This window comes from Lissotriton vulgaris, chromosome 9, assembly GCF_964263255.1.
Source record: "Lissotriton vulgaris chromosome 9, aLisVul1.2, whole genome shotgun sequence".
NCBI classification, from domain to species: Eukaryota; Metazoa; Chordata; class Amphibia; order Caudata; family Salamandridae; genus Lissotriton; species Lissotriton vulgaris.
Window position 1 is genome coordinate 593656113 of NC_141697.1, and position 25286 is coordinate 593681398.

Genomic DNA, 25286 nt, shown 5'->3' on the forward strand with positions numbered 1-25286 from the left:
GGGCCGACTCTGCGTCCGTCCTGCTGTCCTCTTCCTCCCCATAGTTGTAGCTATCGTAGGCATTGTCGAACTCATCCTGGTAGTCGAGCACCTCGACGTCCTGGTCCTGTTCCTCGGCGATCTCTTCTTCCTCCTCGACCACCTCCACCACCGGTGGCTTGGTCTTGTGGGGAATCGTGAAGGCCTTCATCTTAGCGTCGAAATCCTTCTTACGCTGTATGATGTTCTCCATTTCGGCCTCGAGACGCCTCCTCTTCTTCTCCATCTCGACCGCGTGTTCCGCGTCGGATGGATCGGCCGCTCTTTTCGTCTGCTGGCCCGGTGGCGTGCTTTTCGGTGTCGAAATTTTCGACGTTGACGCCGAACCGGGTCTGTGGTCGGCGTCGTTAGTTTAGGGTCTTTCTCCCTCGGCGTCGATCGATCCCTTTCGTGGACGATTTTCGACGTCTTCTGCTGATCAGCAGCTCTCGGCACCGGGGACTCCTTCTCGGAGGATCCGCTGGGCCTGTGAGTAGTCGCGGACGCCGCCTTTTTTGGCGTCGGCGCTTTCGGGGTCTTGCCCTCGATCTTTCGAGACTCAGAGTCTCTCGGGTTCTTTGGGGCCGAAGAGTCTCCTACCTTATCAGAAGTCTTCGTGTAATCGGTCTCTACGACCGTGTAGCTGTCGTCTTCGGCGGCAGCGTTGTCTTCTTCCTCAGAGGACATCCCCAGGTCATGGAGGGACGGAGTCGGGCCCTTCCCCTGCAGGGTGTCGTGTGCTACCCTCTGCCTCTCTCACAGGCGGTTTACAAAAGGGGGTGGTGATGAACAGAGTGTCTGAATTGAGCAGACCACTCTTACCCAGTCCAAAGATCAGGGCTTGATCCATCACCGTTATTTATCTCACTGCCCCATCCCAGCTCAGAACCTGGCTATATGCAAATCAGTCTGTCCCTGGCCCAGTGCATCATGGGAACAGGGCAGACTAAACTACCAAGCCAATTCTTTACCAGAAAGGAGACAAGCTACCGGGGACCGGTTTCTGGCATTTCAGCCTCTTCGGCAAAAGGCGGAGCAGGCGTTGCAGTCCCTGCTTTCGTGATTCACCGGTAGGCAAAGGTTGCATACCGGGTGCTGGTCCTTCTGCGCGTACTTGTGGTGGCAGTTACGGCAGAACTTGAACGGCGTGTTGTCCATCATCGAGCGTCCAGGGCCTCCCTGACCGCGTGTTCGTCGACGTTCGTCGAGGATCTCGATGAAAAACGCCCTTTTCCTTGCTGATTGTTCGTCGATGAAGTTCCCTGGAGTCTTCAGATGACTTCTCCTTGCGTTTTCTGTCTTTTCTTCCTTCTTTCTCCAAAAATGTCTGGAGCCCAAACGCGAACGATCCAGACCCGACCGCGGAAAAAAGAATCTGAAGATGGCGCCCAAGAGTGGGAGCTTCCGCAGGAAGCATGCCGACGTCACCGGAAATGCACCCGAGGAGGTGTGACGCCGACGCCCACAGGGGCTACAAAAAAAAAAAAAAAAAACAAAGAAAAGACTACGAATCCGAACCCAACCACAAGACCGCGGAATATGCACAACATAGTGAATCCAGAAAGATTCACGCTGCAAAACTGGTGCTCTCAGCGAGCAGCAGAGCCTCTAGGAGTGCCAAGACTCTTCTACAACCGCAACGATTCGCCAAGATAAAAAAAAACTTATAACCGGTCCTTTTCTGGTATGGCTTCGAGGATTTGGAATGCCTTACCCAGTGAAGCAAGAATGATCCCTTCCACTGCCTCCTTCAAAAGAGAAGTGAAAGCTATCCTCATGGCTCAATTCACTTGAACTATATATATATTCAGTGTATTTGTTTTCTTTATTGGTGTTCTTTGTATACTATCTCTTGCCTTCAATTTATGACCTGTAAAGCGCTCAGATACTCGCAAGAGTCTTGTTCGCGCTATATAAAACCTTCAAAATAAAATAAAGGAGCAACTTATCAAATGAATATTCTAAGAAAACTCAAACCCCTCCTCCCCACAAATGACCTCACACTTGTTGTCCAAGCTCTAGTACTCCCCAGAATTTAATATGGGAGTGCTACCCTTTGCGGGCTCCCCAGATTCTCCCCCCCCCCCCCCCCCCAAGACCCTTAACCAACTCAGCTGCAAGTCTCATCACTGGCTCCAAAAGAAACTGCCACATCTCCCCAGACTTAAGAGCCCTCAATTGGTTACCTTTTGAAGCTAAAGTTCAACTGAAAATCACATGCATGACACACAAAGCTATTCACTACAATTCTCCGAGCTACCTGGCACAGAAACTGGTACAATCTTGTGGCAATAGATACTCCAGAAGCACTAATAACTTTCTACTAAAACCACAACGATTTTTTAAGAAGAAAACATACAATCGGGCCTTCTCTGGGATTGCCCCTAGGATTAAGAATGCACTACCTCCTAAAACCAGACGGAATCCCTCCACTCTATTGTTCACAAAAGAAGTGAAAGCTATTCTCCTGTTCAAGTTCACATGAACTATGTTTACATGCTGTCATTCTTCGTATGATGTGCTCGGAACATAACTATTTTTCGTTTCTGTCTGTAATTTGAGTTTTATTTGCTATACACCTGCTTGTAAAGCGCTATGTAAAATGGAGCCCTGAACATTGATATCATCTTCCACACCTCACGCAGAGCTCAATGGAGAAAAGCGTTCCTAACCCTACTCACCGTCCCCACCACCAAGAAAACCGCTCATGGCCTAACACTCTCCATCACACCATCCCAACTCTTCCCAGGCAGAACCACCATCACTATATACAATAACGGGATTGTCCTAATTCAAGCGACAGACAGGAACCTGGAACTACTTGACAACCTGTTCCCCACTCTCAAAGAGCACCTTTCCAACCCTCGGACTTACACGCATACCACCTCCTGTCCTACCTCCCCTGACGTCACAGCGCCCACCCTTAACTCTCCTAACCCAGTTCAGCACCAGAACCACACACACCTCACCGTCGCACCCAACACTGCAGTCAATTACCCACCTGTTGCAGCTACCCCTCCCCCACCCTCATTCACAGACATAGATCTCGCCTCCTCATACACCACCCGGTCCCCCATTCCCCCTACCAACCCTCGTACCTCCGCTCATCTTCCCACATCCCCCCCCCACACTTGGCACTCCCGCCCCATCCTCCACACCAATCTTCTCAGAACACCCCTCCTCCCCCAACGGCACCCCACACAACATGACTCTCTCTCCGCCTATCTCCCCCCCCCCCACACTTAGCCCTCCCGTCACGCCTAGCCTTCACCCCTCCTTCAACCTCTCACCCCCCTCGCTCACACCCCACTATCACACCTCATCCCCCACAACAGCCAGCCTCCACATCGCCCCCATTTACCCTTCCCCCCCCTAGTACTGATGCCCTTCCCAATAACGCCAACACCAACCCTAACACCTATCCTCTCGCTAACACATCCAACCCCCTCACCAGCTCCACCTCTCCACCCCGATCCCCCCCGTCTCCAGCAACCTATTTGCCTGCTCACCGCCAGTACCCCCCCCCCAACCCCGCGCCCATCACCACGCTGGACATGATTATGTCCACCCTCCTCCAAATGAAAGAAGAACTACACTCCATCAAAGAGTTGCTCATCTCATACCCCAGACACCCTCATCCCACCACCACCCTTACACCTAATAACATCTCCTTCTCGCCCTACCACACAACACTCCACACACAGGACCTCTATCCCCCCTCGCAATACCACCAATCGCAATAACAATCGCAATCACATTACCACCAAGCGTAATATTCCCACTACACCCAACACTTCCTCATCACCTCCTACTTGCCTTATCACACAACTCTCCCCACACTGGACCTCTACCCCCTATCGCAATAACACCAATCGCCCCAGACGCACTACCAATATGATCTCAGACCATGACGTACTCACCCTTCTCCACTCTTACGCTCCGGCTCCCCAAAATCGCCTAGCCACCAACTACATGTCCATCCCAACGATTATCTCTAACCCCCTCAGGCACCAAAAGGATAACAGAGGCGCCGTCCCCAACAACCTCACTAATGTACCCCTCACTATAGAACCCTCCTCCACCCTTTGCACCACTAGCCTTAAATGCATACTTCTCAACTGCAGATCGGCCCAAAGACATTCCGCGGAGGTCGCCGACCTCATCATGTCTACGGAACTGGATCTAGCCATTCTAACTGAAACATGGCTGTCTGATTCCTCTACACCTATCTTGGACATCCTAGTCCCCCACAACTACTGTATCATTAGACTTGACAGGGCCAAAAAGACAGGCGGTGGAATTGCCTGTATCTACAGAAGCAACCTCTCAGACTCTAAAGCGTCCGCCCCCTCTCTTACATCCTGTGAATACCTCTGCCTTGATGTCATCAGCGAAAGCAAACCGGTATGCTCACTACACATTATATACCACCCACCGAGGGACAAGATCTCCTTCTCCCAACAACTCATCGATACAATATCAGCAAACTCGGGACGGCAGAACACCCAAATTTTCCTTGGCGACTTCAATCTCCACTGGAATGACAGCAGTGACAGTGGTAAACAGCCTCAAAAGCTTCCTCAACACACTTGATCCCGACCCACGAGAGAGGCTCTATCCTAGACCTGATCATATCCAAAGAGGACGCTATTCAACTTGAGTCAATCCAACCTTGTGACTGGTCAGATCATCATATTGTCTCCTTCCTCATCAATGAAAAACTTAAATTTAACCCTGTTCAACCCTCAAAGCCCAAAGTTTGGAAAAGAGACTTGAAGAAACTCAACCCAATCTCCTTACCGCCCAACAGCCGCAATCGACTACTCCCTCCTCCCGGCGCTACGGACGTTCAACTACTGACTGACCACTATCTCAATGCTATGTCCACAATAATCAATGAGGCTGCACCCATGCAACTGAAAAGAGTTTCGTCCAAGATTTCCAACCCATGGTATGACGGGAGCCTCAATGAGGATAGACGGGCGATGCGATTGGCAGAGCGCACTTGGAGGTCAGCCCCTTCTGCAGCGCACCTAAAAAGTCTGAAGAAACAGAGAAACGCCTACTTCAGGAAAATAAAAGGCTCAAAAAGAGATTTCTTCAGCCTCCAGCTCGCCCAAGCAAAAAAACGCCAAAGAAAATTCTTTGACTTAATCAGAACACAATCCAAAGAACAACCCCAGACACTCAGCACCATGGGCGTTACACCTTCATGTGAAGATTTCTCTGCTTTCTTTATCCAAAAAACTGACAACATAAGAAGCGATCTCCTCAATGACGCAATCCTGTACTCCAACCCCCAACACACAGCTATGCCTGAACCAAAGAACATTGCCACATGGTCATCCTTTGGCACCTACTCCGAAGAAGAAATTGGCAGATTGCTCAGCACCCTGAAACCATCCAATCACCTCACTGACCCCCTTCCGGTTAACGCTGTAAAAGACTTTACCCCTTTGCTCCTCCCACTCTGGACTAAGATTATCAATAGCTCTCTTCAACAAGGATCCATCCCTAACGCCCTCAAAGTCGGGCAAGTCACACCGCTACTAAAAAAACAACAGCAGACCCCACTTATCTAAACAATTACCGCCCTATTACAAATATTCCCACCCTCGCTAAACTGTTGTTGAAATGCGTACAGCTATAACTGACTAAACACAGACAAGTTTGATCTCCTCAACGCCCATCAGTCAGGCTTCCGAGCAGGGCACAGTACCGTAACGGCCATGACTCACATAGTGGAAGACGCCCTCCAAATCCTAGACCAAAACGATACTTGCCTCCTCAATCTCCTGGATCTCTCCTCAGCATTCGATACAGTTAAACATGAGAACTTACTCGAACTGTTAAACACAAGAATGGGCATTTCTGGGACTGTTCTCAAGTGGTTCACCTTTCTACACAACCGGTCACAAAGATTCAAAAGTAATAACCTATTGTCCCCTCCGGTACCAGTATCGCTAGGCGTCCCTCAAGGATCCTCCCTCTCCCCAACACTGTTCAACCTAGTTATGGAACCCCTCACTACTTTGCTACAGACATCCAATGTTCACTTTCACATGTATGCCGACGACACCCAACTTTATCTCAAAATACAATCTCCCAAGGACATCATGCTTCTGAACACCACGATCAGAAACACCCAATCCTGGCTTGCCGAGAATCACCTCAAACTCAATGCGCTGAAGACTGAGTTCCTCCTGATCTCACCTCCCGCAAAAATCTCTACGGCCCAAACATGGCTTAAACACTTAACGGCTCTAAATGTACAACCTACCGTCGTAGACTCGGCAAAATCTCTAGGCATAACACTCAACGCCAATCTCAACATGCAGCAGCACATCAGCAAGGCAACCAAAGGAGCGAACTTCCAAATCAATACCTTGAGAAAACTTAAACCCTTCCTTCCAACCAAAGACTTCCAAACTGCAGTACAATCTATAGTCATCCCGCACATAGAATATGGTAGCATCGCCCTCTGCGGGCTCCCCCTAACTACAACGGCGCCCCTAAGAGCATCCCTCAACGCTGCAGCGAGACTCATCACTGGTTCAAAAAAGCACTCGCATATTTCCCCTGACTTTAAAGCCCTGAACTGGTTGCCTTTTGAAGCCAGAATTCATCTGAAAATCGCCTGCATGACACACAAGGCTGTACACATGAACTCACCCGCCTACCTCACTCAAAAGCTGACAATTTCGGGTGGCTCTAGAACTACTAGAAGAACAAACAATCTTCTACTGAAGCCTCGAAGATTTCGGAAGGAAAAAACCTATAAACGCTCCTTTTCAGGAATGGCACCCAGGATCTGGAACTCACTCCCACCTGAAACCAGGCTCATCTCCTCCAACAAACTTTTTAAGAAAGAAGTAAAAGCGTTCCTCATGGCTAAACACATATGATCTATTATTCTGTATCTCTCATGAATCTGCTCTGTAAGACCTGCCTGACCACCTTGGTCTTTATGTATTACTTGTATTATCGATTTACCTGATTGTCTACGTTCCCTCTTTGTATATTGTTATATTGTTGACGCACCTGTCTGACTTTGCACACTGTACCTACACCACCTCAACGATCCCTACTCTTGTACTACTGATGCACCTATGTAACTACACATTCTGCACTCACCCACCAACTATGCCCTCCTTTATGTTATCCCCAAAAATGTTTAACACGCTTAAGCAAGTATATGCTCCTTATTGTTGCACTTTATAGTATTGGCACAACTGTTTGACTATGCACCTTGTACCTTCACTACCTCACCTGTGACCTACCTCATGTTTTCTTTGACCTACCTATGTAACTATGTAACTACTATGCAACTACCTCACTACCTCAACTATTACATTGTATTACTCTATCACCCCCGTTGTCTTGTAAAGCGCTCTGATATCTGCAAAGATCTTGTTCGCGCTATATAAAACCTTCAAAATAAAACCTTCAAAATAAATAAATAAAATAAATATGTTGGCTGTTTTGGAGATAGGCTGCTATGGCAGCTAGATGTAGCCTAATAGATGTATATGCTAGGTTACATTGTTGTAGATGCAAGAGGTAGCAGATAATGTTCTGAATAGAAGCCTATAGTGGATTGATTTGTTGTTTGTACAATAAGTGACAAATCGTTTCCATGTTGCTGCATAGCATGCTCTGGTGGTAGGGCGTCTAGCTTCTTTAATGATATTCATACAGTCTGGCAGAAGATTTAGGTAGCCAAACTCTAAGACCTCACATGCCAGATTGCAAGGTTGAGTTGATTGGGATCTGGATGTCTCATTTCTCCATGGTGAGAGGCTTGGGTGAGAGATGGCGTTTTTGATGAGGAACTACTGATAGTTCCAATAGAGTTGGGAACCATGGTTGTCGGGCCCATGTTGGAGCTTCTAGGATCATTGTGAGGGAATGCTGTTTGAGTTTCCGAACCACTAACGGAATGAGTGGGAGAGGCGGAAAGGCAAATTTGCCTGACCAGTTCATCCATAGCGCATTGCCTTTGGACAATGGGTGAGGATATCTGGACGCGAAGGTTGGGCATTTTGGTGTGTGGTGAACAGATCTATTTCTGGGTGGCCCCACATGTGAAAGAATGGAAGAAGAATGTGAGGATGAAGTTCCCATTTGTGGATCTGCTGTGTTTGATGACTGAGTAGATCTGCCATCTGATTGTGTACACCTGGGAGGTGTTCTGCAAGGAGATATATGTTTGGCGGAATGGCCCATCTCCATATACTCTGAGCTAGGTGTGAAAGCTGCAGAGAGTGTGCCCCCCCTGTTTTTGTATGTAGTACATTGCTGTCATGTCTGTACAGATCAGGACAGCTTTGCCAAGGAGGTGGAGTTGGATTTTAAGGCTAGGAATATTGTTAACAATTCCAAGTAGTTTATGTGGAATTATCTTTGTTGGAGGGTCCACATGCCCTGGATGGTATGTGTTTGAAGATGAGCTCCCCAGCCGGTGAGCGATGAGTCTGCTGTTAGCACGGTCTGTGGAACCGGGTCGAGGAACAGCCGCCCTTTGGAAAGGTTTTGGGTGTTCCACCACTGCAGAGAGCGATGGGTGCGGGCGTCCAACACCAGATCTGTTAGCTGACCTTGAGCCTGGTCCCACTGACGTGCCAAACATCCCTGTAAGGGACACATTTGGAGTCTTGCATAAGGGGCGAGGAGAATGCAGGAGGCCCTCATCCCGATTAACTGCATGAACACTCGCGCTGGTAGTGAGTGTTGAGGCTGACATTTTTGGATTAAAGACTGTATGGCGCTTATTCTGACTGGATTAGGATATGCTAGAGCTTTTGAAGTGTCTATTGTAGCCCCTAGGTATTGTTGTATGCTGGACGGTTAGAGATGGGATTTGGCAAGGTTTACTGTGAATCCCAAGCTGAATTGTGTTGTGTGTGTGTTGCACACAGCTGCTATGTGATTTGGCTTTTATGAGCCAGTCGTCCAGATAAGGTAAGACATGAATATGCTGTCTCCTTAAGTGGGCTGCCACTATTGTGAGGCATTTGGTGAAGACTCTGGGTTCTGTAGTGATCCTGAATGGGAGGACTTTGAATTGGTAGTGTTGACCATTTACCACAAACCGGAGATATTTCCTGTGAGCGGGGTGAATAGGAATATGGAAGTAGGCGTATTTTAGATCCAGAGTGGAAAGAAAGTCGCCTTGTTGAAGTAGTGTGAGCACCTGTCGGAGAGTGACTATGTGAAAGTGGTCTGACTAAATGTAGAGGTTTAGCAGTCCGAGGCCCAGTATGGGCCTGAGGGAGCAGTCCTTTTTTGGGATTAGGAAATACATGGAGTAAACCCCTTGGCCTTGATAAGGCAAGGGGACTGGTTCTATTACATGTTTTTGTAATAGAGAGAAAACCTCTTGTTTGAGAAGTGTCAGATGTTCCAAGGGCATGGGACGCTGTCTGGGAGGAATGTTTGGGGGGGGGGGGGGGGGGGGGGGGGGGGAAGGGGGTGGAGGATTAGAAGGGAGTTTTCCAGGCAATAACTATACTGGATAATTTGTTTTACCCACTTGTCTGTTGTGATGGAATTCCAGACCGGTAGGAACTGTAATGTCCCCCGACAGGAGTGGAAAGATCGGGGGAAGTGCAGGGAAGTTATTGTTTAGTGGTAGGGGGGTGCGGCTATTGTTGCCACTACCTCTCTTTTTAGGTCGAGCCTGGCGTACGCAGTGCGAAGCGCTGTCACCAGTGAGGCTTATTGTTGTTTACTAGTGGGTCAGGAGATGGGCACGCGCAGAGCTTTTTTGCGATTTGAGCAGGTGTACCCGCGCGTAAACCCACACGCTGTGCTCATCTCCTGTCCCGCTTCTGAGGCAAGTCAGCCTCCTGCAATAGAGAGAGCGCACACACACACACACACACACACACACACCCATCACTCACCAGGCTCTTTTGTTGCTGCGCTGCTGCAGGCTCCGTCATGCTCAGGACTCCCCTGATGTTATCTCCGCCGCATCACCTGGCACACGCGGGGCTTCCCTCACTCATGGAAGCCCCGCACTTGCATCAGCGGCCTCAGCCGCCACTTCTGCTCCTCTTTACGTCTGCAGCCACCAAGTGGCTTTCCCTCAGGCATGGGAGCTCCACGTCACCACTGCCACTCAGTGCCACATAATATTTCTACTGAATGCAACACACACTCCACACATTACCACTCAGGGCCACATAATTATATGCTGCATAATTACACTGCGCTCAACGCAACATCCACTCCAAATACCACTCAGTGCCACATAATTACACTCTTCGCAATGCAATGTAAATACACTCCACATAATACCACTCGGTGACATATTACACACCTCATACTTCTACTACTCAATGCAACATAAATACACGCACTATCGGAAGCACTCTATCGCACTTTATCTATCGCACTCTATCGCATCACCACAGCATAACTCAGCACCACCACAGCATCACTCAGGGGCACCACCACATCACTATGCGCTACCACAGCATCACTGAACGCCACAGTATCACTCGTCGCCACCACATCACTCAGTGCCACCACAGCATCAATCTGTGCAACCATGTTCTCTCAATGTTTCAAGCTTTATTACAAATGTCACAGAAAGATGTTAATATTTCACTTCTGTTCTTGGATTTTCATCACAATAAAATACAATGAACATAATCTTCACAAAAGTTATTTACAAAAGTTTAAGCTATTGCCATTATAAATTACAATACCTTTTAAGTATTAATTATTAAAAAAATTAAAAGCCATTGTTATTTGTAATATCAATACATCTAAGTCACGTAAATACAACACATATTGCATTACAAATGCTAAAGGTGTCACATTTGCGAAAGTTATAACTATTGGCATTGTAAATGACAATGCCAATAATTTCGCTATTTTCAAAACCAACACAAATAAAAAATGTGTCATTTACAATACCAATAGCTCAAACTTACCTAATGCAAGACATATTGCATTGCAAATGATTGTTTGTTGTTGCCTCTGTAGCCTCCATGAAAGTATGCTTTTGGGGATGTTTGAGTGGAGCTCTTGTAGGAGGTGGAGGAGGGATGTTCTGAACCCATGGTTTTGGAGCTGGCTCCGTAGACGGAGCCGACCAGAGCCTCTAGGGGAAGGAAACTAAGGCCCCCATAGATTTAGCAGTTTTGGTATTCTTCATCTTTCAAGGGATGTGTCAACTGAGGGCCGAAAAGATGTTCCTGATCAAATGGTTGATTTAAAATAGCAGTTTGAACCTCCTGCTTGAATCCGGAAACCCAGAGCCAAGCGTGTCTACGCAATAAGATGCTATTATTAATTGCGCGAGATCAGCAGCATCGAGCACACGTTTTATTGAGGTGTTGACAATTAGTTTACCCTCCTGGATAAGGTTGTTGGCTTTTTGTTTCTACCGGTCAGGAAGGTCTTTTCAAGCTCGTCTTAGTGAGCCCTGGCCAATAAAGCTTGGGCACTGGCGATCCACCAATGGTTTAACAGAAGGTGGGGGTGGTGCCTGTACTTTGTGAGTTTGCAAGCATGCATGCGTTAGTTACCACAAGGGAATCTAAGGGAATCGGACCTTTAATGTAAATTGGGTCATTGGGAGCTGCCTTGTATTTTTTATCCAACCTGGTACTGTCTGGGTCTTTAAAAAAACTGGGGCATGTTTAAGCAAGCCTTTTAACATTAGCAGGGTGCTTGTTGATGTTTGCGAGGGTGCGAAAGTTTCTAGCAAAACATCTAAGTTATTTGCTTTGGATCAGCCAAATAAGGTGCAGGCTGCATGGACAAAATGTCTTTGCTCGGTGTCGAAGATTTTGTATCCGGACCTTCTATGGAGGGAGTTTGTGAGGCTTTCCGTGAGGTCTTAAGACTTAGTTTTTGCGGCTCTGAAACTTTTTTCAGCTCTGAAAATTTTTTGGAGTCAAAAGCCTTTTTTCGGCTCTGAAGATTTCTTCGGTTCTGAGTGTTTGTCCTTGCTATGCTTCGATGCCGAGGGCTCTGGCATCAAGGCGGTCTTCGGCATAGACAATTCTTTGACTTGTTGCATCGGTACCGAGGAGGACTTTTCAGAATAGGAATGGGGTTGGCTCGAGCCGGAAGGCTTATGTTTAGGTTTCGTAGCCGGGCCCGGGGCGTCTGAAACATGTTGCCAGTGTCAACCTGAGCCGGAGGGCGAGTGTGTTACCGGAGCCTTCGGTTTACTTTAAGGGAGAGGGATTTCGGTACTCATGGACCGTTGAGCGAGGGTGACTGTCTCTTGTTCGGAGTGGTCAGCCTCAGAGACGTGTTAGTCATCACCTGATTGTTCCGGCTGGAGATCGGGGTATGCATCGAAGATGTCCGGAATCTAACTGCTTCCACAAGACATTTCGTCACGTCAAGTCAGACTATCATGGATGGTTTTCTTTGAACTGAACGATGCATAGGCCTTGCAGGTTTAATCTTCGTGCACCGGGGAGAGGCAGAGATTGTACACCTCGTGCAAGTCTATGTGTGGGAACTTAGCACCACAGCTGTAGCATTTTTTGAAAGGAGTCCTTTCCATTGACTGCAGGCGCAGTTGGCGCAGAGAGGCCCAACGGCCCACGTCGAGGAGTTAATTTTAAGATGCGCATCAAAAAGGGAAAAGCGATGGAGACAATACCGTTGAGTGGAGAGGGATTGCGTGTCGGAGCGGGATTCGAAACTGATATCAACCCGAAGCGCAGCAATTCACAACTGAACCTGATGGTGGAAACAAAATATCTAAGGATGGAGTTGATGCCCATGCGCACTATCGTCCTAGGGAGGAGTCACCTACCTCGTGACTACAAAGACTTCTTCCAAGACAAAAACAAAGTGCAAACATCCGAGCCAAACACCAGATGGCGATCTATGCAAAAGTATACAATCTGCAGCTCATATGCCTCGAACACCTTTTTATGGAGGTTCATTGCCATTTCGGCCATCCTTCAATGCAAGCATCTTTTCAGCGGCACGTCGACCTGCGGTGTCCTTGGTGTGGGACCGCGAAAGGCTATTTCGATTTCGGCTCGACTTCAGTCTGTGAGAACTTTGGCACTGAGGCAGCTTTGGGGGCTCTAGAGTGTTGATGGAGAAGATTACCACTGATGAAAACATTTGACTGAATTTTCCACAAATAGGATCACGGTACCAAAGTTCTCTCTCCAGAACATCGGCATTGTCTTTGACAAACCCCCAGTATAACACTCTTCTTTCGGCGATTGGAGAACAATCGGAGATGCTTCCAGACCTGTGGCAGAAGAAAGAATCTGAAGATAGCGACTACACACATGGAGGCTTCCGGTTAGGGGCAATTGATGTCAGGAGAGGTTTGACGAAGCACCACATGATGAGGACAGTTGATGTCCAACAAACAAAGGAACAAGAATAAGAGGAGCATTCAAGACCCAACCACTAGATTGCGGAATTATGCACAGTATGTGAATCTGAAAAAATTAATCCTGCTGCAAAATTATTTGTTTCCACCACACGTCTGTATTACAAAAATAAGTACTTAATTTGTGCTTTTGGAATTCTGATATATTCACAGTTCATTTATATACATTTACTTTTTGTTGTGTGCTAGAAAAAACCCTCTTTCCCAGTACCAGACAAGATTGTCACGTACATTCTCACTTTGAAGTCACAGGAAGAAAATGAAACACCAAGCTCCCTTGTAAGACAGAGCCCGACATCGGACCTCGGTCTTTGAACACACAGCAAATGTGACCAGGTAATAACAAAATTTAAAGGCCTTGTGGAAGAATTTAAGGAGCAATGGTGAACAAGGTTTGCTCCACAGGAGTGATTAAGGCATGCTAAACAGCCTAAAACAAATAAAATCAGCAAATAGAAAGCCAGAAAAAGTTACAAATCAAAGCCAATAGTAAACAATGGGTGGCATGCATTTCTAGGAAAGCTTTCAGAATGCCCACAAGAATTTGTTTAGCAACCAGACAGTGGTTTCGAACTAAAAAGTGGTACATCCAAGCAATACAATTGAGACCTGTATACGATTTACCCAACTCACAAAGTCTGAAATTATGGGTAACGGTAGAGCAAATATTTGGCACCATACTGTTACATGCCATGACAATCCCCTCAGACACATTGGGGAAAGTTCCTTTTGCATACTTCCACTATTACACTACAAGAATGGAAAGCAACAGTCAGGCAAGGGGATGCTGCTACGTATCAATCACCACTGTCCCCAATTGTCAAGAACCCATTTATCCCACTGCGCCTGAAGGATAAAGGGTCTAGAAAATATCAGAACTACCCATAGGCAACACTAGATTATCTCTTTAACAAGATCACTAACATATCAAAAACGGTGACAGATCAAGGAAAGATCCTTATAGATATGATCAGCTAATGTGCCTGGTGACACAAAGAGAAGAAAGAAACAAAGGCATTAGAGATCCGACAGTAACAATCTCTTTTAAAAGAAAAAAGTACACAAAAGGCAACTCGGAAAATGGGTCACTAGTTGTGGGGGCTCCATAAGTAATGGGTCTGCGCCTATCCACCCCTGTGAACCAAACACCCCACTGTAGCGCTTGACTCTCATAGGGTAGCGTTGCTGAGCAGTCTAAGGCTTACTCAAGGGAGGTGGTATGGGCTAGTAATCTCCATTCACAGATGCACAATAACAATCTGTACCTTTTCTTTTGAAAAAGGAAAAAGCACATTACACACTACTCAATACTATGCTGCAATTTACAAACATTACAGATGATGGAAATGCTTTTGGGATGACATTGCGTAATCATTCTTACCCCTCCCAAAGGGAGGTCTAGAGCAACAAATCGCGTCAGAACATTAACTTGCATTAGAAATGCAAACATGGAACATCCCTTTGAAGGGTCGCACACTTAATATGGGCTTTAAAGCATGGCATACAAGTGTTTGTCAGCATCATTACTTAAAGCATTCACTAGAGGATAGGTCTACTCATGTGTAGGTAATTTGTGTCAAAGTTACTTGTAGCATGAAATACCACTTTTAGCATAGCCCCTGAGAGCAATACAATTATTATCAGAACATTTATGGAATTATAGTTCACACCCCTAGAGGGTGTTTGCAACATCAACACTTATCAAAAATAAACATACTACATTCTTGCGAACAGTCCCTAAAGGACATCACTTTGGTAAATGTCCATGTGGGACACGCCGTGCACTTTGGCTGCTGCGCCGGTCGGCGCGTTAGCTCTGGTGCGTTCGCGGTTGCACGGGAGCTGGCAGGTGCTGGCGTTCTCGATCACGCGGCTGGGCTGGCGCGGACGCTCGAAGACGTTCCTGGTTTGTCTCCTTCGGGTGGGTTGGCGCTCCTTTTTCTGCCCCTATGCTCTGTCTGGAGGCAGCGTGGACGTCGGTGTTGCGGGTGTGGCTCGCGTGTTGCGGTGCTGTGGTGCGCTTGTTGCGGTGCTCCGCCGCGCTTCTTCTTTTGCTTGTTTGGTTGGCCTTCTCCAGGCACCTTCGCTTGTGGATGCGGCCGGTTCGTGCATGGTCGCTACCATTGTGCGCGCCGTGTTTCCCGGTTTGATTATATGTCATCATTGCCATTCCGTTAGGTGCACAAGTTATATGCATACATGAATTGGGTTTGCATTTCATTTTCTATGTAATAATTGATGCCCCACTACCATGGCGCTTGGCACGCATGGTTTTCATTGTCTAAGTATTATTCTCATCATTTGTGGGTGTAGACTGCACACAGACTCCCATTGTCCTCATTATATTAACACGGGCGCGAGATACCGTTATGTTTTCCACGAGTGATCCAGGCATTGCACTGATTTCGTCCTGTGCCTCCACAGTTATTAGATTGCAATGGCGGCTCCTTATTAATTATTCCCATCGGCTGGTGAAGACTGGAATTTATGTTTTAAACAGGTATGCAGGGAAATACCGTTACTGACCTGCATCATGGCACAGGACCCTGTACCACATTTGATTAATGCTCCACATTATTTCCATATCACAATCCCCGGATGGGAGTCAGAGGTGTCGGCTGACACCTCCCTGAAAATTGCTGCAAGTTGGATGCCCATATAATAGGACCCAAAGTCATTGGTAAGCATGATGTTGCTACTGCACCTCGTGCTTTTTTCACACCAAGTATACACACCACTCACTTATATATTTATTATTCAACAGGCTGTCACTGTTCCCCCCTGTCCTGATGAAGACCTGCCTCTGATGTGTAATCCACTGCACAATTGTTAAGGGTCAAAACGTCGACATTACTGTCTCAATTAGTCCACGCAATTTCCCTGACTTGAACAGAAAATCATAACTACTGCTGGGATTTATGCATTAAGTTCTGGACTTGAAAACTAAACACTTTCTTTGTTATATATATGTTCTTTATGTCACCTTTGTACAGCACTCTGTCACATATCACTACCAGTCACTAACTGTATGCCATAGGTTTCCTCGCCGTATGCATTTTATGTCACAGACAGCCATTTTATTGATTTGCATTCATACAAAAGTAAAGAAAATCTTTAAAAAAAAAAAACTTTGGGAAATGTACATGTGTAATTACCACCTTTCACCCCTGGAGGGGATCCTTTAACATGAAAAGCTCATATTAACCATCATAAGGCCACAACTGGTAGCAGCAATAAACTTTGCCCCAAGATGGCACATCATTCCAAGCTGCTGAACAAAAGTTCTAGAAAAAAGAAGGCTTTACAACAAGGTAAAACCCTTAAGGAGTTATATTTTTGATGCCCCTCTAAACTTAGGGTGGGGACTTTGTAACTGCAGTGTGTGTGGGGAGGGGGGGGGGCTGGTGGAAGACTGTGTAGCTCCTGCAGCTCCCCCACATCTCGGGCATTCCTTTGGTGATGACATCTCTCATGGAGCCACCACAAAGCCAAAATAAGCAATTTTTGTAAGGAAATGTTGACAGTCACATGTCATTATTATGGGGCACTCCTCGAACTTAGTAGTGCATATGAGGCACTGGAGAGAGCCACTGAACATTTCCTTTTCCTCATTTCTTTTATTTAGCGCAACCTCAGGCCACAACAGTTGTCTTCATTGTGCCTAGAGCGTTGGCGAGCACACTGGGAAGCTCAACCCAGTTCCCCACACAGGCAGCTCCTTCGGGTGCTGCTGCGTGAGCCAGCTCTTCAATTTGGTCTGCCAACTCCTGTGGACAGATGCGTGTGGTGCAGCAGACTTCCAGACCACCCAGAGAGTGCGACCAGCCCGCCCCCCCCCCCCTCCCCCACCACCAAACTTCGGCCATCGTCCTGGGCCCCCTCTCAGTTCTGGGGTGGGTCGTGCCTGCGCTCCCTGCCTCCATCTTGTCACAAACCGAGGATAATCTGTGTAGATATGCTTTAGGACTCAACAGAGCTGTTATTTTTACACAGGTTACAGTGTACATTTGTGGGACTCTGGAATCTCTAACCCAAAGAGAACTGGAGCTACGCCCCCCATGACAGTCATTCCCATAAGCGTATAATGAATGTCGTTACAGTCAAACAGTAAAGCACACAGAGTATCCCTCACATGTGTACCTACATTATGAGGCCCATCTCCGGTCACTACCCAATTCTACTTAGCCCCTTCTGCGGTGGGCTACCTGGGCGCAGTTTCTGGGCTGCACATGACAGGAGTCTCCCACGTGCAGCCCTCTCACATTCGCGCACAAGTGTGCAAGTGTTAACCAGCCAAGTGCCATTTCACAGTTGCCTCATAATAAAAGGCATATACTGGCGGTAAACACGCACAGTACCATTTTACCATGAGTTTACAGTGGGTGAGGCACAGGTTACGAGGCTCCCCCACAGTAAAAGGTAAAAAAACAGGTGATTAAAAAGGAAAAAAATACAGGCATGTAAGATGCTTAGAACCACCTTCTCACAGCCTAAGACAATTGGGGAATTTGAAATAAATAACCAAACCACACAAATATAGCCACTTGGGAAGCAGGATTAGAACTACAAATCACTGAAAGAGGATGGCTGAATATAAAGCCCAGGGCAGCTACGATGTCAAATTGCAGCCAGCAAAAAGAAAAAAGTTAAACACGTTTGGTGCATCAATACCTAACCCGAGCTCGTCTACATGCAGTTTTTGAGTAAGAGGAGCTCAGCTGGAGATGGTGTGATGAAAGAGGAACAATGGCACACATGGTAGCAATTAAGTGATCTACAAGCTTTTTGAAAAAGACAACAGACCAAATTAGAACTGCGATTGCGCTAAAGTTAGAACGACTGACTATGCTGATTAGCGACATGGGGAGAGACTCTGAATAGCCTCTTGGTACTGTCACAAAAAAGCATCCTTACGGGAAACAGCCATTACAACGCAACTTTTACTACGCGTTGAGGAACCGGGAGCAGAGACGGTGACGCTGGAGAGGAACTACGAGGAAAGAGAGGTAAGGGGATTTGTGCTTGGGGTGGGGGTTACTTTTGTAGGGTTTAGGGTAGTGTCAACTTAGTTTTGTAATGTTTGTGTTGTGTGGGGTTGCGTTTTACGTTTTAGGGTATTTTTAGACTGTGTAGTGTAGAGTTTTAGGGTAGTGTCTGTTTTAGGGTTTAGAGTAGTGTTGTAGTGTTTGTGTAGTGTTTTAGTGTAGTGTCAGTTTTTTAGGGTAGTGTGTCAGGGTTAAGTGTAGGGTTGTAGTGTTAGTGTAGCGTTTTAGGGTAATGCCAGTGTTTTAGGGTGTAGTGTTGTAGTGTTTTAGGGTAGTGTTGTAGTGTAGTGTTTTAGGGTAGTGTATTAGGGTAGTGTCAGTGTGTTAGGGTTTAGTGTAGTGTTGTAGTGTTTTAGGGTAGTGTTGTAGTGTTTGTGTAGTGTAGTGTTTTAGGGTAGTGTTGTAGTGCTTTTGGTTTTAGGGTTGTGTTGTAGTGTTTGTGTAGTGTAGTGTTTTAGGGTAGTGTTGTAGTATTAGGAATTAGGGTACTGTTGAAGTGTTTGAGTAGTGTAGTGTTTCAGGGTGTAGCGTAGTGTTGTAGTGTTTGGGTAGCGGTTTAGGGTAGTGTTTGTGTAGTGTAGTGTTTTAGGGTTAAGGGTAGTGTTGTAGTGTAGGGTTAGGGTAGTATTGTAGTGTTTGTGTAGTGCAGTTTTTTAGGGTTAAGGGTAGTGTTGTATTGTAGTGTTTTATGGTAGTGTCGGGGGAGTCGTGCAGGGTAGAGTAGTGTTATTGTAGGGAGAGGCCCGCGGGAGGGTTGTGTAGGGGTAGGCTAGTCACTTACCTTGCAAACTTTAACCATGAGTATAGCTTTACCATGCATGCCTTTGCGTTGTAATGGCATGCGTGGTAAAGGTATAGTAGTGGCAATAGTTTGCGATGCAATGGCATGTCGTCATTGACATTGCGTAATAATACCCGCCTTGTAATGGCATGCGTGGTATTAGTATGCGATGTAATGACATACATTCCATCCTTACGCATAGACACAAGGCTCACTATAGACCACTTTTGGAAGCTTCATAGATTCCTGTACGAAATATGTGGTGGTCCAAGTTATGATCTGCACAGGCCAAGAAAAAACTAAACGGTAAGCTAAAAAACAGGACAAATCAATCGGAAAAATATTGGGCCCCTTTTAAGCACTTGCATAAAAAAATGCAGAACACAGGGTTGGACCAGGACATACAACAATGGTGAGCTCAGTCTAAAAATGTTAGATATGGGCAACATATTTTGAATCAGAAATATCGGATAGTGATTACATTGATTAAATGACTTGGGAATAGAAGACCTTGAGGGGAATTGGACTATGAAAAAGGGAGAGATGAGTGGGGATTGGGGCGAGGGCCTGAAAACGAATAGCAATGTTTCAACCAGCTGCATTACAGTAAGACAATAAGAAAAGAAATGGAGTGCAATTATCATGTGCATCTAATATGTCCCATAAAATCTTTAAATGAAGTCTGTAGAAAAAAATCTGGTTGATCAACCTTTCCATAATGCCAAACCCTGCCCCACAACTGCCCTTTAAACCTCACATACTCACAAAGTCCTGTCTGATGTCATTGAAGTCCTTTCCATACTTCTCAAGTGCTTCCTCAAACAGCATGGCCTCTGAGGCAGACCACTCTTCCATCTCATCTCTGCACAGCACTGGTCCTCCCTGTGGCACTAGCGTCGACATGGCCTTGGCCAGGTCATAGCCATTCTTCTGCAAGGTGTCCATGGCATGGAACTAGGAAGAGCAAATTGAAATGTAAAACAGACCTTATTGTTCACATATCGACATAATGTGCAAGCGCACTGTGGACAACTAGGACAAAACAGAACTGTTCAGAAACTGCAGCCCAGTGCATGCTCTCTCCAAGCAATAGAAAAGTATAGGAGAAGCAGTGAGGTGAGCAGGCCTGTCGATGTGGCTCAGTTCCACAATTGAAACCATGGAATTTAATGGAATAAAGGGTTAGAAAAGATCAGGGAGCACAGGAAAGCAAAACTGTAGCATTCTTGGAATGCATCAATGTGGGACAGTGAGGATATGGAGAGTTAAGAAATATACATGAGGAGGAGGGTAAAGGGCTAATGAATCGACAATCAACAGAGGAAAATCAAAAATACACCGAAGGGAGATCTAGCAATGTAATCCCAAGAAATATACACAAGTTGACAAATGATCTTGCAGTGTCAATCTTTTGTGTTCCTTTTTTTTTGGGTTAAGAAAACACACAAGTCTGCACAGAGCCATGGAAATACACTGGAGCCCCCAGGCAACACACCGGGGAGCGGCACCAGCAGGCAAGAAATGGCAGATGAGGGAGGGGGTAGTTAATAGATATTGCGGGAGCACCCTTGTAGGAAGCTGGCTCGGTATATACCATACCAAAGTAAGGTATAGTGTGCACAAAGTCCAGTGGATCTCCAAAGGTAGGCAGAGGCTAAAGTAGATAATACCTTACTCTCTATTTGTGGTAGTGTGGGTGAGCAGTAAGGCTTTATCAGAGGTTAGTGTTAAGCTTTTATTGTACACACTTAAGCACAAAATGATTTCACACACTCGAAGACAGAACTCTGACCAATTTGTTTTGAATACAATTTAGTTATATTTTATTCCTAGAACCAAGTCAGGCCTGGTACAGGTAAGTGTAATGGGCACCTCTGCCCAGGATGTGCTTTGTTTCAGGACCCTGAGTGCGGGAGGCTCTAGTCTCAGGAATCCAGAAACATGTCTGTGGGTGACAGCCGGCGAGCAGCCAGTCATCAAAGACACTAGAGTCGGGTCATTTTTCAGGTGGCATCTCAGATGTCCTCTGTTCATTTTTCATTAAATCCCGTTAACGTGCTCAGAAGTTTGAGATCAAACTTCCCAGTTTTCAGTACAGCCTTTCTGGAGCTGAGGAGTTCATGATGAGAAAGTCCCAGTGTGAGAAAGTGGCACTATATATACTGGACCAGAATAAGGTACAGTGTGTCTAGAGTCCACAAACCCCAGACGTATAACAGAGGTTAAAGCCAGGTGTGACCTTACTCTCTAAAGTGGTAGCTTGGTCGAGCAGTAAGGCAGTACCAGAGGACAGTGTAAAGCATTTGTTGTACACACTCAGTCAGCAAAAGGTTTCACACACTCAAGGACTGAACTCCAGGCTAACTGTTTTTATATCAAATATATAGTTGTTTTATTTTTAGAACCAACAGGTATCAAAAATTATACTGTTCTCAATATGCGAGGTCTCAGATGAGTACTTTGCAGAAAGGCAATAAACTTTGTAAACACAATAGGTACAGGGGTTGCAGTAGGCAACACAATTCTACACACAATTTCGTATTGAGCTCAATGGATTTTCTTATATTAACAGTTGATTACTTTGTAGATTACTTTGGTACTTCCAGGACTGGATCCTAGATTCAGTCATGGGGTCTAAACTGAAAACAATTCAGTAAAAACGTTTTAGTTTTTGCAGTGATTTTCCAGGAATATAAAGCTATTTTAAAAGTTCACACTTTTCAACAGAAATCTGGCAATGTTATCCAATAGGAGAAAATTCATGTTGTAGGTAAAGGACGATCTTGTTACTTTTATAATCCAGTACTGGGCTTCCAGGTCCAGCACGGGGTCTCAACTTAAAACAAGTAAGTAATTTCGTTTCAGTATTTCGTATGATTTTTAAAGAATATTTCAAGTTTTCAAAAGTAGACACAAAAGAAATTTCATAGAAAAGCAGACAATGGATTACTATGGAGAAAATTCAGGTTACTAGTAAACCCGGTAAGGATTACTTTTGCGGTTCAGTACTGGGCTACAAGGTACAAAACTGGCTTCTCTCCTGATCACAGGTGAGTACTTCGGCATTCGGGTGATTTTATATGAATATTTTAAGTTTACAAAACTTCACACTTAGAAGATTTTTCGAGTCAAGCCAGTCAATGTGATCCAAATGGCAGGTAAGTGAGTTACCGGTTTCCAGGTGAGTACTCGACTGGTGAAGTTAAGGTTCCGTGCATAGACTCAGGGGCCCTCCAGGGTCAGGTAGGGACAGTTGGTTCACCCTTAGTGGCGCTGGGGCGGCCGGGTGCAGAGGTAGTTAGGCCCAATGTTTGTGGGAGCTGGGCTCCTGGTCACTTGCCCAGGGCAAATGGGGAAGTAGGATAGGGCAAAGTTGGCACGGCCAGCGGCACTCGGGCGGCCGATGACAGACCGCAGCCGTGCGCCCTAGTAAAGATAGACCTCTGCTTTACGCCCTGGGGATGACAAACCACTGATGAACCCCAAAATGGTGATAAACCACTGATGAACCCCAAAATGCTGGCGCGCCACTGCTCACGCGCGCCACTGCTCTCCCGCGCGCCACTGCTCTCCCGCGCGCCACTGCTCTCCCGCGCGCCAATGATGGACCACTGCTGAAAACACTGCTGATAATGACACCACTGCTGTGTGCCTCTATAATGACACCACTGCTGACGCACCACTGCTGTACTCCACAACACCGACGCACCACTGCTGTACTCCACAACGGCGACGCACCACTGCTGTACTCCACAACGGCGACGCACCACTGCTGTACTCCACAACGGCGACGCACCACTGCTGTACTCCACAACGGCGACGCACCACTGCTGTACTCCACAACGGCGACGCACCACTGCTGTACTCCACAACGGCGACGCACCACTGCTGTACTCCACAACGGCGACGCACCACTGCTGTACTCCACAACGGCGACGCACCACTGCTGTACTCCACAACGGCGACGCACCACTGCTGTACTCCACAACGGCGACGCACCACTGCTGTACTCCACAACGGCGACGCACCACTGCTGTACTCCACAACGGCGACGCACCACTGCTGTACTCCACAATGATGCAAAAACAACAAGTGATGGACGGAATGTTGCACAATGGCAAAACATTCACCCCCAGTCACAGATCTGGGTTTAATCCATTGTTATTTTGCTCACCACACCACCCCAGTTCAGACATGGCCATATGCAAATCAGTCTTGACCCTGTACTCCACAATGATGACACACCACTGCTGTACACCACAATGATGACACCACTGCTGTACTCCACAATGAGGACACACCACTGCTGTACTCCACAATGAGGACACACCACTGCTGTACTCCACAATGAGGACACACCACTGCTGTACTCCACAATGAGGACACACCACTGCTGTACTCCACAATGAGGACACACCACTGCTGTACTCCACAATGAGGACACACCACTGCTGTACTCCACAATGACACACCACTGCTGTACTCCACAATGATGACACACCACTGCTGTACTCCACAATGATGACACACCACTGCTGTACTCCACAATGATGACACACCATTGCTGTACTCCACAATGATGACACCATTGCTGTACTCCACAATGATGACACACCATTGCTGTATTCCACAATGACACACCACTGCTAACACAATACTGCTGACGTGCCACTGCTGACATTACTACGGTGCGCTCCAATGATGACACACAAATGCTGACAAACTACTACTTGTGCACTCCAAAGATGACACACTACTACTGTGCGCTCCAATGATGACACACCACTGCTGACACTACTGTGCGCTCCAATGATGACAACTGCTGTACTCCAAAATGACGACACCACTGCTGTCACTACTACTGTGCGCTCCAATGATGACACTGAGAAAGTGCCATCTTTCTTGCATTGGTATGCACCCGCTTTTTTCTGAACTGCTGATGTGCTTTGACTGAGTGTGCCCTGGGTTCCTGCCAACCAGCTACCGAGGGCCTGTGTTCCTTCCCTAAAACTGCGTTGAACCTAAAACCCAATTGGCATCTCTGGCCACATGTCAGCCCCAAGTAGATGGTACCCTAGGTACCCAGGGCATGGTGACCAGAGAATGCCCCTGAGGTCTGCAGCACTTATTGTGCCACCCTCAGGGGCCCTGTACCCTGACACCCACACACTGCCTTTGCAGGCTGAGTGTACAAGTACAGGACTAAACAGAGTCGACATGGCACACATCCCTGTATGCCATGCCCACAGAACCCACTGCCCTGGCATACTTCAGTCACTCCTCTAGCTGGGTGCCCTATGCTTGAGGTGTGAGCACAGGTGCATGAGCCCTGTGCCCCTACAGTACCCCAGGCCATTCCTGGGCACTGTAAGTGCAGTGATGCCATTAAGAGTATATGGTGCTGGGAGGTTATCATTACGAACTCCACAGCACCATAATGGCTACACTGAAGACTGACAAGTTTGATATCAAACTTAGCACATTAAACCCGCACTGATGCCAGTGTGGGATTTAATGTAAAATGCACCAGAGGGCATCTTAGAGATGCCCCCTGAAAACCTAACCTACAATCCACGTCTGGGTTGAGTGGCTGCAGTGGCTGCAGAGGCTGCCACACCGCAGACATGTTGCTGGACCCCTGGGTGGAGAGCCCCCACTCTCCTGGGCCTGCAACAATGCACATCCTGGGCGAGGTGTTAGGTCTCCTCCCCCAGGATGGGCAGGGGGAAGCTTCAAAGGCTTGCCGCCTCTGTGAGCTTCTCCAGACCATTTGCTGTAGTCAGCAACTGGCCCCCACCAGTCCTGACCCCCACTCTGGCGGGAAGACTAGCAGGAAAAACTGAGTCAGAAAGGGGGGGGGTGCCAGCCTGTGCCAACCCCACCCCTCAGGTGGGGGAGACTAGGTGAAGCACAACCCCGGGCTCTGGCCATCTTGAAGATGGGGAGCCCTACCCAATCACAGCTAGGCTCCTGCCCCCCTCCCACAGGAGGAGAGCAGGCTAGGGTGTGTACCCACACCAGGACAGGGACCTATTGGTTCTTGCCAAACCTG

At 47.0% G+C, this 25286-nt stretch overlaps 1 protein-coding gene across 2 annotated transcripts in view; it reads right to left on the reverse strand.

Annotated features, from left to right (window-relative positions):
* MTA2 (metastasis associated 1 family member 2) overlaps positions 1-25286 on the reverse strand; it is a 355080-nt gene that overhangs the window by 237410 nt on the left and 92384 nt on the right. For both annotated transcript variants that reach the window (XM_086938190.1, XM_086938191.1), the window contains exon 9: positions 20000-20188. In XM_086938190.1, the coding sequence (XP_086794316.1) occupies positions 20000-20188 (189 nt within the window). The remainder of the gene's footprint in view (positions 1-19999; positions 20189-25286) is intronic.